Source organism: Salvelinus alpinus, chromosome 15, assembly GCF_045679555.1.
Source record: "Salvelinus alpinus chromosome 15, SLU_Salpinus.1, whole genome shotgun sequence".
NCBI classification, from domain to species: Eukaryota; Metazoa; Chordata; class Actinopteri; order Salmoniformes; family Salmonidae; genus Salvelinus; species Salvelinus alpinus.
Window position 1 is genome coordinate 39,714,905 of NC_092100.1, and position 13,972 is coordinate 39,728,876.

The 13,972-nt window shown below is 41.9% G+C and overlaps 1 protein-coding gene across 2 annotated transcripts in view; it reads right to left on the reverse strand.

Annotated features, from left to right (window-relative positions):
* Window positions 1-960: 960 nt before the first annotated feature.
* LOC139540067 (mitochondrial inner membrane protease subunit 2-like) overlaps window positions 961-13,972 on the reverse strand; it is a 176,636-nt gene continuing 163,624 nt past the window's right edge. For both annotated transcript variants that reach the window (XM_071343614.1, XM_071343615.1), the window contains one exon: window positions 961-1,188. In XM_071343614.1, the coding sequence (XP_071199715.1) occupies window positions 1,174-1,188 (15 nt within the window). In that variant the 3' untranslated portion in view covers window positions 961-1,173. The remainder of the gene's footprint in view (window positions 1,189-13,972) is intronic.

Here is a 13,972-nt window from a genome sequence, read left to right on the forward strand (position 1 = left end):
GTGCGTCGCCCCACGGACCCCCCGGTCGCGGCCGGCTGCGACAGAGCCTGGGCACGAACCCAGAGTCTCTGGTGGCACAGCTAGCGCTGCGATGCAGTGCCCTAGACCACTGCGCCACCCGGGAGGCCGATTTGAATTGCATTTTTCGGTCATGGAAATTTCATTAGAACCTTATTTATTATATAAGTGTGTGTACTAATATTTCACATAATAATATTATTGTGTGAATATTTGTGCGCGCCGTGTGCAGTGCATTGGAAGAATTGTAAATCCATTGTGAAAGGTTATGGAGGTTCCATTGCAAATTATTCTGATGAAATGTGTACATATGTTGGTATTTTAGTGCCACCTCTCAGTTGTAACTGTGGATGCTACATCGGCCTATGGCTGAGTTGAGTAGTGTGTCATTTTGTCAGATGATATGAAATATGCCGCAATCGGAGGCTATCACTTGTGTATCTTGGCTACATTGTTATTTATATTTGGTGGAAATATTTGTACATTTCTGTTAATAGCCTATGTCACTCTGGTTGTATGGTGAACTTGGGCTTGATCAAGGTTTATTTGTGAGTAAATCTGCCTTTGATAATAGCCAGTGCCTACCCAGCCACCGACCTCACGTCACTGAAGTAGAAAATAGATGCAACAACTGTCTGCTACGGTGCGTTTCCATTTAACTGCCTTGGGTTGATGAAAACAGCTGGACATAATGACGTCCCACTGGGAGAAAAAGAAATTGCGCAAAAACCTAGTGTCAAATAAAAATGAAGTGGTTGAATTGTTTCCATTATCCATTTAGGCAAATTGCGCATTAATAAATTGGCGACGACTATATGCCCTCCCATCTATATGTTTCATGTCTCAGGTGGCCCGCAAAAGCCAGCATGGAGAGAATGCAAGAAATTACTAATATATTTGCCATATTCTACAAATTCTCTGAAACAGATGAGGAAACAAGGATATGTAACCAATGTATTTATTGAAAAGTGGGAGGTGGGGTGCGGTCCAGGGGAGTCTCGGCTGGGTAGTAGGGAATCCGGGCTGAGGCTGGGGGCAAAGAGATTAGGAACCGGGTAAGCAGGTCTGGAGCGGAATCAAATGAAGCAGTAGAGTGGGGATCCAGGGCAGAGAAGCAGGACTGAGGAGACGAGGGACTGGAGACAGGTACCAGTGTCAGAGCAGACGGGACTGTAGCGGAGAGAGAAAAAGCAGTGTGAGGCTGGAGAAAACAGGTACAACAGGATAACAAAATCTATGCAGGAACAAACAGCTAGAAATGCAGACTGACTGAGTAGAGGCTACGATCTGGCAGTGTGGAAGTGGCAGGGCTGAGTATTTGTAGGATTCATGATTATGGAACAGGTTGCAGCTGGTGGGAATCCGCTCTGCTTCCAGCACACCTGTCTCCACTCACACAATCACATACACACAGAGAGAGAGGGAGAGAGCACTGGGGGAGTGGTGGCAGGTTTAGGGAGGTTTAGGATGAGAAGTAGAGTGAGTGGCAGGAGCAGATGTAACGTTTTCATGTTCCAATGTTTCGCCACAGCCCGTGCACATGGTGCACTCCTGTAGATCTGAAATAATTGGATGGTGAAACATCCAGCCAACCAGTAAAACAATTCAGGCATTCTTGAAAGTCAAGACAATCCTTGTCCTGCAAATAAACATCATTTTTATAGTTGAAAAAATTGACTTAGCAGTGGGCATTTAGAATGAAATGTGGAGTTGAGCCACAGAATTTCTAAAGAATCTTTGGGGGTGTCACGTTCCTGACCTATTTTCTGTTGTTTTGTATGTGTTAGTCGGTCAGGGCGTGAGTGTGGGTGGGCATTTCTATGTTTTGTGTTTCTATGTTTAGGTCTTGTAATCAGCCTTGTATGGTTCTCAATCAGAGACAGGTGTTTGACGTTTTCCTCTGATTGAGAACCATATATAGGTTGGCTGTTCACACTGTTTGTTTGTGGGTGATTGTCTCCTGTGTCTTTCGTGTCTGTGTATGTGCACCACACGGGACTGTTTTGGCTGTTTCATTCGTTTGATGTAGTCTGTTCCTGTCCGTGAGTTCTGCGTGTAGTTATGTAAGTTCCATGTTCAGGTTTCGTCTACGTCGTTTTCTTATTTTGTAATTTTCCAAGTGTTTTCGTGTTCGTGTTCGTCTTTCAATAAATTACATTATGTCATCATACCTCGCTGCGTATTGGTCCTCCGATCCTTCTCTCCTCTCCTCGTCTGAGGAGGAGGAAGATCTAGAACGCCGTTACAGGGGGTGCTTTATACTGTAGTTTGTTTACGTGATGACATCACACGCCCTGTGTACCTTCAAAATTATTCAACAATCATCATTTATTCAAAAAACACAGCTTCTATCATCATCATTTGTTATAATAAATAAAGTTTGACAAAGAAAAATCCCCATTCGAACAGATTTTTTTTTTTTTATCTTTAGAACATGTCTCTATAGCTGCCATTTACATACACATGTCACAATGCTTTTTTTGCGACATTGATTTTGTTGAATAAACCTGGGTCAGGACAGAATGAGATTTTTTTGGGCCAAATTTCTCATTAATAGCACTTTAACAACTCTTTATCAGTGTCGAACAGTAAGGGCCTTCTATGCCTTCAGAGAAGGCCTAAGGATTTATAAAATAATTTATTATGTTTTAAATAAACATTTTCATTTCTATTTCATCTTTTCTAGAATTTAAATGATATTCTGATTTAATCTCTTCAGTTGTGTTGGAAAGTGAATGGTTAACACTAGCTAGGTTTCCATCCAATTGGCGACAGATTTTCATGCGAATATTCTAAAATCTGCATGAAAACATTTTCCCACCATAGATGTTGTTTCCATCAAAGTGACTTGTTGTGGACAAAAAGCTGTGTGTGATGTTGTGCACATAAAAATAACAGTTTTGCAGTTAAATCCCCATGTACCGAATAAAAAATTTAAGTTAAATGGGATTCCAATGCATTTTCAACTCTGCTGATGATTTTGCCAAATATACACTACCGGTAAAATGTTTGGACACACATACTCATTCAAGGATTTTTCTTTATTTTTACTATTTTCTACATTGTAGAATAATAGTGAAGACATCAAAACTATGAAAAAACACAATCATGAATCATGTAGTAACCAAAAAAGTGTTAAACAAATCAAAATATATAATTTGCAAATAAATTCATTAAAAATCCTACAATGTGATTTTCTGGATTTTTTTTCCTCATTTTGTCTGTCATAGTTGAAGTGTACCTATGATGAAATTTACAGGCCTCTCTCATCTTTTTAAGTGGGAGAACATGCACAATTGGTGACTGACTAAATACTTTTTTGCCCCACTGTATGTGTTATGGCTTTACACCCCCTGCTATATTGTGGATAAGAGTTACCTGTAACAGAACACAGAGGGTGTTATTTAATGGAAGCCTCTCCAACATAATCCAAGTAGAATCAAGAATTCCCCAGGGCAGCTGTCTAGACCCCTTACTTTTCTCAATCTTTACTAATGACATGCCACAGGCTTTTACATTTTTTATTTTATTTTATTTCACCATTATTGAACCAGGTAGGCTAGTTGAGAACAAGTTCTCATTTACAACTGCGACCTGGCCAAGATAAAGCAAAGCAGTGCGACACAAACAAAAACACAGAGTTACACATGGAATAAACAAACATACAGTCAATAACACAATAGGAAAAAAAGTATATATACAGTGTGTGCAAATTAGGTAAGATAAGGGAGGTAAGGCAATAAATAGGCCATAGTGGCGAAATAATTACAATTTAGCAATTAAGCACTGGAGTGATAGATGTGCAGAAGATGAATGTGCAATTAGAGATACTGGGCTGCAAAGGAGAAAAAAACATAAATAACAGTATGGGGATGAGGTAGTTGCATGGGCTATTTACAGATGGGCTATGTACAGGTGCAATGATCTGTAAGCTGCTCTGATAGCTGATGCTTAAAGTTAGTGAGGGAGATATGAGTCTCCAGCTTCAGTAATTACCTCATTGGGAGGTAAGAAACTAGAGTGATGGTGAAGGCAAACTTTGATGAGAAGGCCTCTCTCCCCCTTGTTGCGAGGAGTGCAGGGGGGAGCTCAGGCTTGTTCTTTCTATCTGTGCCAACTATGGTGATCTTCCTCTTCAGGAGCTGCTGGCTGAGTTCAATCAGTAGCACACATCATCTCAAATGTTTTTGTGTGTGCATGTGTGCGTGTGTGTGTGTGTGTGTGTGTGTGTGCATGTGTGTGTGTGTGTGTGTGTGTGTGTGTGCATGTGTGCGTGTGTGTGTGTCTTTGTAGTTTTTGTGGTGTGTAAATGATTTTATAACTGCTGGGTCAAAAATGACCCTAAGACAATCTTTGTACCCTGGTGGTGTACAGCTTTCATGGAAATATGAACAAAGGCGATGTTTCACTTTTTCTAATGTTGGGGAAAGTAGGAAAAGTAATCAAATTTCAAGTTGAAAAAATATAATTTAGGGGGTTTTCTCTGCTGTTAAACATAGTGGCGGGTCATTTTTGACCCTGAAGACAACACAAGGGTTAAACTACTAGCACACAGCTCGGACACCCATGCATACCCCACAAGACATACCACCAAAGGTCTCTTCACAATCCCCAAGTCCAGAACAGACTATGGAAGGCGCACAGCACTACATAGAGCCATGGCTACATGGAACTCCATTCCACATCAGTTAACTGATGCAAGCGGTAGAATCAGATGTAAAAAACAGATAAAAATACACCTTATGGAACAGCGGCGACTGTGAAGAGACACACAGGCACAGACACACATACACATGATAAGACACGCACTTTACATACACGTACACATGGATTTTGCATTGTAGATATGTGGTAGTAGAGTAGTGTGGCCTGACGGAACACAATGTGTTGTGAAAAGTGTTATGAAATGTAATGTCATGTAATATTTTAAATTGTATATAACTGCCTTAATGTTGCTGGACCCCAGGAAGAGTTGCTGCTGCCTTGGAATCATCTAATGGGGATCGTTAATAAATACAAAGGTAAGTTAGGCTAGTAAGCAAGCATTTTAGTTAGGTAGCCTATTCTAGGGAAACGAAACCTTAAAGCGTGTAGGCTACTGGATGACAGACTCATAGATCGTTTTGGCAACAGGAAAGAGAGGAGGATGGTAATTGGCATTCCTCCACAAAGAAGGGTGAGTCAACATGTTTTTTCTACACACAGAGAGAGAGAGAGAGAGAGAGAGAGAGAGAGAGAGAGAGAGAGAGAGAGAGAGAGAGAGAGAGAGAGAGAGAGAGAGAGAGAGAGAGAGAGAGAGAGAGAGAGAGAGAGAGAGAGAGAGAGAGAGAGAGAGAGAGATCAGTCATATGGAAAGCAGCATGATATTTAGCGATTGGACTAAATCGTTTTTGGTATCTTTAAGTTCTCACTATTAGACTAAGCATAGGTGATTCGATGATGTTCAAATGTTGACATGGCGCTGGAAGGACATTAGTGGAGGCAGCTCCACTGTAACTCTCCGTGGTTCTACATCAAGCTGTTTAGTAGTCTGACATTTTCTGAAACTGTTTGTTACATGTAATATGCTTTATGGACTTCACCCGGACAGATGGTTTTGTGAGGAAACAAACGTGTGGTTGAATTTATTCTGCACACAGTGTGACTGTTTTTCTTCTTACTTTCTCTGCGTTATATATCACGGTGGTATATGAACTAACGGGTTCTAGAGCAAACAACACAATTATTACAACACATAGGTTGTAATATGGCTTTTTCCCCCTGGCTTGGCTTCCCCATTGATTTTAACCACGCACCCCTATTGGTAGCCAATAAACAGCATCTTTTCCAAAAGTCGTAGTGGGAGGACCAGAAAACATATCATCGTGTGACTTCAAATTTACTCGATATGATGCTTATTATATAAATATTTGTGCAGAAAGGCGTTTCCACTGCCATTTCTCGCATAATTAATGTTAGACACAAAAAGATCCCACCTTGTCTAGCGTATTTTGTTTTGCCGACAAATTTGCTGTTTCCATTAGGCCCGTCGTGAAATGTTTTGTCAAGATTAACGTTCAACAAGAAGTTAAGTTTCAAATGATCACCATTTGGTGAGTGGCACTGTGTTTTGCAGCTTGCTATCTGTTTGAAAATGTGTGTGAAACATTGTTGCATTTCAACTTTAGATCACCAGTTACTTTGTGTGCTGAATGTGATAAAATATGTTTGCAATGGGAAGTATTAGTTGAACTTTGATTTCTAAATGCTTAATGGTTGTATTCTGTTATGAATGGGGGCCTACAGGCTTATTATAAATGGGTTGCTTTTTTGCAGTTAAAGCAAGATTTCTTCCCCCACAGCCTAAGTCCAATAGTCACGGTTCGCCACGGGTGCCAAAATACTAGGCAGGTTTCCATTAACCCAGGTTTATTCAACAAAAGCAATGTCGCGACATGTGTAATGGAAACGGCAGATATAGGAGAAATGTTAAAAAGATCGACAACATTTTTTAAAGATCGACGGGGGTGAATTTTTCTTCTGTCGAACTTTCTTTATTGCGACAAATGACGATGGAATGTGTTTTTAAAATAAATTATGATTGCCTAATAATTTTGAAGGTACGCTGGGCATGTGATGTCACCACGTAACTATAAAGCGGCATTCCACAATTAATTATAAATGCCTATCTCTTGCAAAATATTTATTTTTAAACTATAAAAATAATGTTTATTTGCATGACAAGGATTGTCCTGACTTTCAAAATTGCCTGAATTGCTTCACCTTGCTTTGCTGGTTGGCTGGCAAGTTTCCCCATCTAATTATTTCAGATCTACAGGAGTGCAAGTTTCACCAAGGCACGGACCATGGCGATACGTTGGCAGATGAGAATGATTAGAATATGGCAAATATTAGTAAATTATTTCATTCTAGCCATGCTGGCTTTCGCAGGCTACCTGAGACATGAAACAAAAGGCTAGGTGGGAGGGCATTACCCATTTGACTAAATGGATCATGTAAAAACTTCAACCACCACATTTTTATTCAACACTGTTTCATTTTTTATTTTTTTGGTGTGACGTTATTATGTCCAGCTGTTTTCGACACGTAAGGTAAATGGAAATGGACCCTAGCAGGCACTTGTTGCATCTATTTTCTATGCAAACTTTCTAAATTTCAGCAAAAATCATAGCTAATGTCATACAATGAAATAAGATGTGCAGACAATAAGTGGTCATGAGAAAATATGAATTTTATGGCACCTGGGTAAGAAATAAATGTCAATAATACCCTTAAGAGGAAGAAAAACAAGTTGAATGTGCTTTGTCTCTAATTTGCTCCATTATGCCCTTCTCCAAAAATATCACCAAAATATCAACATGTCTCTTGTCCTACGACAGAACGGAACACGCTGGACCATGTTAACACAACATCTGGAACTCATACAGAGCCATCCCCTGCCGCCATTTTGGAATACACATCAATCACGAGTTTCATGAAAAAAAATGGTTGTACCGACTAAAAAAATCCAGACCCCAACCAAAAACCCTGTATGAACAGAGAAATCTGTGATGACACGGTTGTTGCACGATGTGTACTAGGCGAGCAGGTGCGAGCTCTGGAAAACCCATAAGGACGCAAAAAGACAATATAAACTCAAACTGGAATCACAATATTACAACTCAGACACACGACACATGTGGTAAGGACTACAGGCTATTACGGACTACAAAGGTAAATCCAGCTGTGTGATGCTCATGAGTCCTCCCTCCCAGACATGCTCAACACAGTCCATGCTTGCTTTGAGGCCACCAACACTGACCCATCCAGGAGGGCTCTGGACGACCAGGTGCTTCTGCTCTCCGAGGCTGATGTGAGAACTCTCAAGAGAGTGAATATTCACACAAAGCCTGGGACAGGGACATGTTGAAGATGTCCGAAAAGACAAGATGCAATAGATGGTATAAAATACAGTATATACATATGAGATGAGTAATGCAACCATTATTAAAGTGGCATTATTAAAGTGACTAGTGATCCATTTATTAAAGTGGCCAATGATTTCAAGTCTGTATGTAGGCAGCAGCCTCTTTGTGTTAGTGATGGCTTTTTAATAGTCTGATGGCCTTGAGATAGAAGCTGTTTTTCAGTCTCTCGGTTCCAGCTTTGATGCACCTTCATGCCTTTGGATGGTAGCGGGATGAACAGGCAATGGCTCGGGTGGTTGTTGTCCTTGATGACCTTTTTGTCCTTCCTGTGACATCGAGTGCTGTAGGTGTCCTGGAGGGCAGGTAGTTTGCCCCCGGTGATGCGTTGTGCAGACCGCACCACCCTCTGGAGAGCCTTGCGGTTGTGGGCGGTACAGTTGCTGTACCAGGCGGTGATGCAGCCCGACAGGATGATCTTAATTGTGCATCTGTAAAAGTTTGTGAGGGTTTTAGGTGACAAGCCACATTTCTTCACCACACTATCTGCGTGGGTGGACCATTTCAGTTTGTCCGTGATGTGTACGCTCAGGAACTTAAAACGTTCCACCTTCTCCACTTCTGTCCTGTTAATGTGGATAGGGGGGTTCTCCCTCTACTGACGACAGCATGGTTGTATGTCTGATCACTGACAACGACGGGAAGGAGGTCAGAGAACTGGCAGTGTGGTGCCAAGACAACATCCTCTCCTTCAACATCAGCAAAACGAAGGAGTTGGTTGTCAACTTCAGGAAGCATCCCCCCCCCCCCCGATCTACATCAACTGGACTGCAGTGGAAAGAGTCAACAGAGAACCTCACATGAACCGAAAACACCACCATCCTGGTCAAGAAGGCGCAACAGCGCCTCTACTTTCTCATTTTTTACCGCAGCACCATTGACAGCGTCCTGACCAGCTGCATCTCCACCTGGTATGGAAACTGCTCCATTCATGACCGCAAGGCCCATCAGCAGGTTGTGAAGATGGCCCAGTACATCATTGGAGCTGTGCTCCCCACCATACAGAACATCTGTTCCAAGCAGTGCTTGAGGAAGGCCTTCAACATCATCAAGGACTCCGCTCGGTACCGGAGCATCGGTCCCGGACCACCAGGCTCAAAGACAGTTTTTACCCACAAGCCATCAGACTACTGAACTCTTACACTAGGACTGAACGCCTGCACAACAACAGTCTAAAGCACTAACTCCCTGCACCTTAACACACAGGCAGTCACTCACACACACTCCATGACGGCTTCTACTAGACTCCTATTTATATGACTGTATTATTATTATTGCGCAATTCCTCGGCACGTGTAAATATCTTACTTCAATTCATTTGATTGCCTTTTTGTAAGAAAAAAGTGCTAAATGTTGTGTCCTATTTTTATTCATTGAGCTTGAATTTCTTAGCATTTTATTATTCACTTAATTACTTTTCTATTGTTGTTGCATTGTCGAGAGGCAAATCTGCAAGTAAGCATTTCGTTGCACTGTGTAACAAATATCAAAACGAACTCTGAACCAACTAAATTAATTTGGGGACAGGTCGAAAAGCATTAAACATTTATGGCTAGCCAGCTTGCTGTTGCTAGCTAATTTGTCCTGGGATATAAACATTGGGTTGTTATTTTACCTGAAATGCACCATTAATCCACAGATAAAAGGGTAAAAGTTTGTTTCTGGTAATCTCTCCACCTTCAGGCTTCTTCTTCTTTGGACTTTGTATGGCGGTTGGAAACCAACTTCTAAGGTGCATTACCACTACCAACTGGACTGGAGTGTGGACCTCAGCTCATCTTTCAATCACCCACGTGGGTATATGCTCCTAAAAACCAACGTGGAGATGGGAGAGACGGGACTTGCAGCGCATCAAGGATCACAAATAGAACCAAGTTCTATTTTAGCGCCTGGCTACGCAGAAACTTGTTGAAGCGCGCAAACTGTGTGGGTGCAATGATTGAATAACATGTATGTATACATTTATTTTGCGACGCGAGCGGTGTGGTCAGCATGTAATCCAAGTATATCATGTGTACAGTACATGACTAAAACAAACTTGAACTTGTCCAATTGCATTGACCTACTTTAGCTACAGCATAAGCGGTTGGCGACACCTTAATTGGGGAGAAAGAGCTCGTGGTAATGGCTGGAGCAGGAATAGGTGGAATAGTATCAAATACATTAAACACATGGGCTGTTCCAGACATTATTATGAGCCGTCCACCCCTCCGCAGCCTCCGCTGCATTGTTATACCTAATGAAAGCTCACAACCCTCTCACAGAAGGCACAACAGCATTATTGCCGTTCGAATTAAAGAAATGGTCGTCACTTATTTGTATTGTAGGGGAGGTTAAGCAATAATTATAAATGACGAAGTAACTATGATGTATCCTATCAAGACCTGTTCCATAAAGGATCACCATTTATCCCAACTGCTAGCACAACAAGAGGCCCAAAATATGCTTCCTCGGCTACACAAGAAGGTCAATAAGGCTTATTGCCACGGTGATTAGGAAACACTGTGCTCAGTTTAAAATCTGTTTTTACCTCAATTGTATGTCTATCCAATACAGCAGGGGTCTTCAACGTTTTCTTGCCCAGGGACCTCCTCCCATCATACATTAACAAAAATAATACAAAATCACCTATTTTGTCTTATCAGGTGAATGATAATAGCAAAGATAAGAAATCAACATTTATAGATTTTGGTCGTTTTTCATTATTTTGACTTCCCCACATTATAATTGGAAGAGGAAGTGTAAACTCTAACATAGCCTATTAGAAAGGTAACTCCAAACACATTTTTTTTCTAAGAGCAGCTGTTTAAACAAAGGTTAGCCATGTGTTGGCAAAAATGTATAGCCAAGTCAAGAAAGCTTACCAGCAGCCAGCGGCACTTGTAGCAATGGTAGCCTATTCGCTGATGCTTTATCAAAGCCTATGTCCGATACTCCAAGTGAGTGTAATATGATCAATATTATGAGTTAAGAAATAGAAAGAAGATATTCTCCTCTTTTTTACAGTAGGGATGTAATCCAAAATGTGTAAATTATATTGTTGGTAGTGATATTCATAAAAACATGTAAACAAACACGAATATGCTGTAGAACTCTTCATGAGACCTGGAGAATTTTGAAACCCCACAGCATTTTGTAGAATTGGCCATCTCATCCTCAAATATCAGTTTGTCAACTTGTGGATTCATGCTTTAATGGGATAATAATACTGTGTTTTAATCTCATTCTAAATACATACTTCATTATCTTTAGATATTACATTATTGGATCAACTTAAGATGACACATGCGTATTAAAAGATACTTTCTTGATAAAGTCTAACGGTTGTGGCTTATGAAGGAGATACAGATCCATTGAAGCTTAATTCAAAATGGCTGGTAAATACTGCAATTTGAATGTTATCGTTACTCTTTTAAATTGCAATAAGAGCATAACATTAAAAAAAAAAAAAAATTACATTATCTTTCAAGACGAGGACATCGCCTGCAGATAATGAACTTACATTTTTGTCCAAGGCTGCAATAATCTTAGCATCATGCAACTCTAAATATGCAAAAAGCAGTCGTTATCTCACGAAATCAATATTATTGTCATTGTCAGAGAATAATTTATCCATCACCGAGGAGAAAAGTGTTGAACATGGGCTCTCTTGTGCTAAAAAGGATTGATAACAAGTATCAGAACAGCATATATAGCGGCTTGGATTTTGCCAGAAGCTTTGCGAAGAAACAAAGGTCTGACTTAACCTTCCAAATACATTTTAGTCATTGAGCAGACTCTCTTATCCAGAGTGACTACATGAGCAATTAGGGTTAAGTGCCTTGCTCAAGGACACAGACAGATTTTTCCCTAGTCGGCTCGGGGATTCGAACCAGCGACCTTTTCGGTTACTGGCCCAACACTTAATGGCTATAGGCTACCTGCCGCCAATACAGCTAGTTAGTTATTATGCTGTATACATATTTGGTTGTCACATTCTGGCACAGGAACTTTTCAGACATATATATGACTCATGGAGCAACCGGCTTCCTTTTGACCCACCTCTGGTATGAACTCTGACTCAACTCTCACAGTCTCACTAGCATCAGCCATGGCCGAGGGCAAAGTCTTGGTGTCATATGCAACTCTAGATTTTCAAAATGGAGGACATCTTTTACCAGGCCTAAAGGACCCTGCCCCTGTGTACGGAGTCAATCAATCAATCAATCAATCAATTTTATTTTATATAGCCCTTCGTACATCAGCTAATATCTCGAAGTGCTGTACAGAAACCCAGCCTAAAACCCCAAACAGCTAGTAATGCAGGTGTAGAAGCACGGTGGCTAGGAAAAACTCCCTAGAAAGGCCAAAACCTAGGAAGAAACCTAGAGAGGAACCAGGCTATGAGGGGTGGCCAGTCCTCTTCTGGCTGTGCCGGGTGGAGATTATAACAGAACTATGCCAAGATGTTCAAAAATGTTCATAAGTGACAAGCATGGTCAAATAATAATCATGAATAATTTTCAGTTGGCTTTTCATAGCCGATCATCAAGAGTTGAAAAACAACAGGTCTGGGACAGGTGGCGGTTCCATAACCGCAGGCAGAACAGCTGAAACTGGAATAGCAGCAAGGCCAGGCGGACTGGGGACAGCAAGGAGTCACCACGGGCGGCAGTCCCGACGCATGGTCCTAGGGCCCAGGTCCTCCGAGAGAAAGAAAGAGAGAAGGAGAAAATTAGAGAGAGCCAAGATTTTCAAAATGTTCATAAATGACAAGCATGGTCAAATAATAATCAGGAATAAATCTCAGTTGGCTTTTCATAGCCGATCATTAAGAGTTGAAAACAGCAGGTCTGGGACAGGTAGGGGTTCCATAACCGCAGGCAGAACAGTTGAAACTGGAATAGCAGCAAGGCCAGGCGGACTGGGGACAGCAAGGAGTCACCACGGCCGGTAGTCCCGACGTATGGTCCTAGGGCTCAGGTCCTCCGAGAGAAAGAAAGAGAGAAGGAGAAAATTAGAGAGAGCCAAGATTTTCAAAATGTTCATAAATGACAAGCATGGTCAAATAATAATCAGGAATAAATCTCAGTTGGCTTTTCATAGCCGATCATTAAGAGTTGAAAACAGCAGGTCTGGGACAGGTAGGGGTTCCGTAACCGCAGGCAGAACAGTTGAAACTGGAATAGCAGCAAGGCCAGGCGGACTGGGGACAGCAAGGTGTCATCATGCCCGGTAGTCCTGACGTATGGTCCTAGGGCTCAGGTTCTCAGAGAGAAAGAGAGAACGAGAGAATTAGAGAGAGCATACTTAAATTCACACAGGACACTGGATAAGACAGGAGAAGTACTCCAGGTAACCAACTGACCCTAGCCCCCCGACACATAAACTACTGCAGCATAAATACTGGAGGCTGAGACAGGAGCGGTCAGGAGACACTGTGGCCCCATCCGAAGAAACCCCCGGACAGGGCCAAACAGGAAGGATATAACCCCACCCACTTTGCCAAAGAACAGCCCCCGCACCACTAGAGGGATATCCTCAACCACCAACTTACAATCCTGAGACAAGGCCGAGTATAGCCCACAAAGGTCTCCACCACAGCACAAACCAAGGGGGGCGCCAACCCAGACAGGAAGATCACGTCAGTAACTCAACCCACTCAAGTGACGCACCCCTCCTAGGGACGGCATGAAAGAGCACCAGCAAGCCAGTGACTCAGCCCCTGTAACAGGGTTAGAGGCAGAGAATCCCAGTGGAGAGAGGGGAACCGGCCTGGCAGAGACAGCAAGGGCGGTTCGTTGCTCCAGAGCCTTTCCGTTCACCTTCACACTCCTGGGCCAGACTACACTCAATCATATGACCTACTGAAGAGATAAGTCTTCAGTAAAGACTTAAAGGTTGAGACCGAGTCTGCGTCTCTCACATGGGTAGGCAGACTGTTCCATAAAAATGGAGATCTATAGGAGAAAGCCCTGCCTCCCGCTGTTTGCTTAGAAATTCTAGGGACA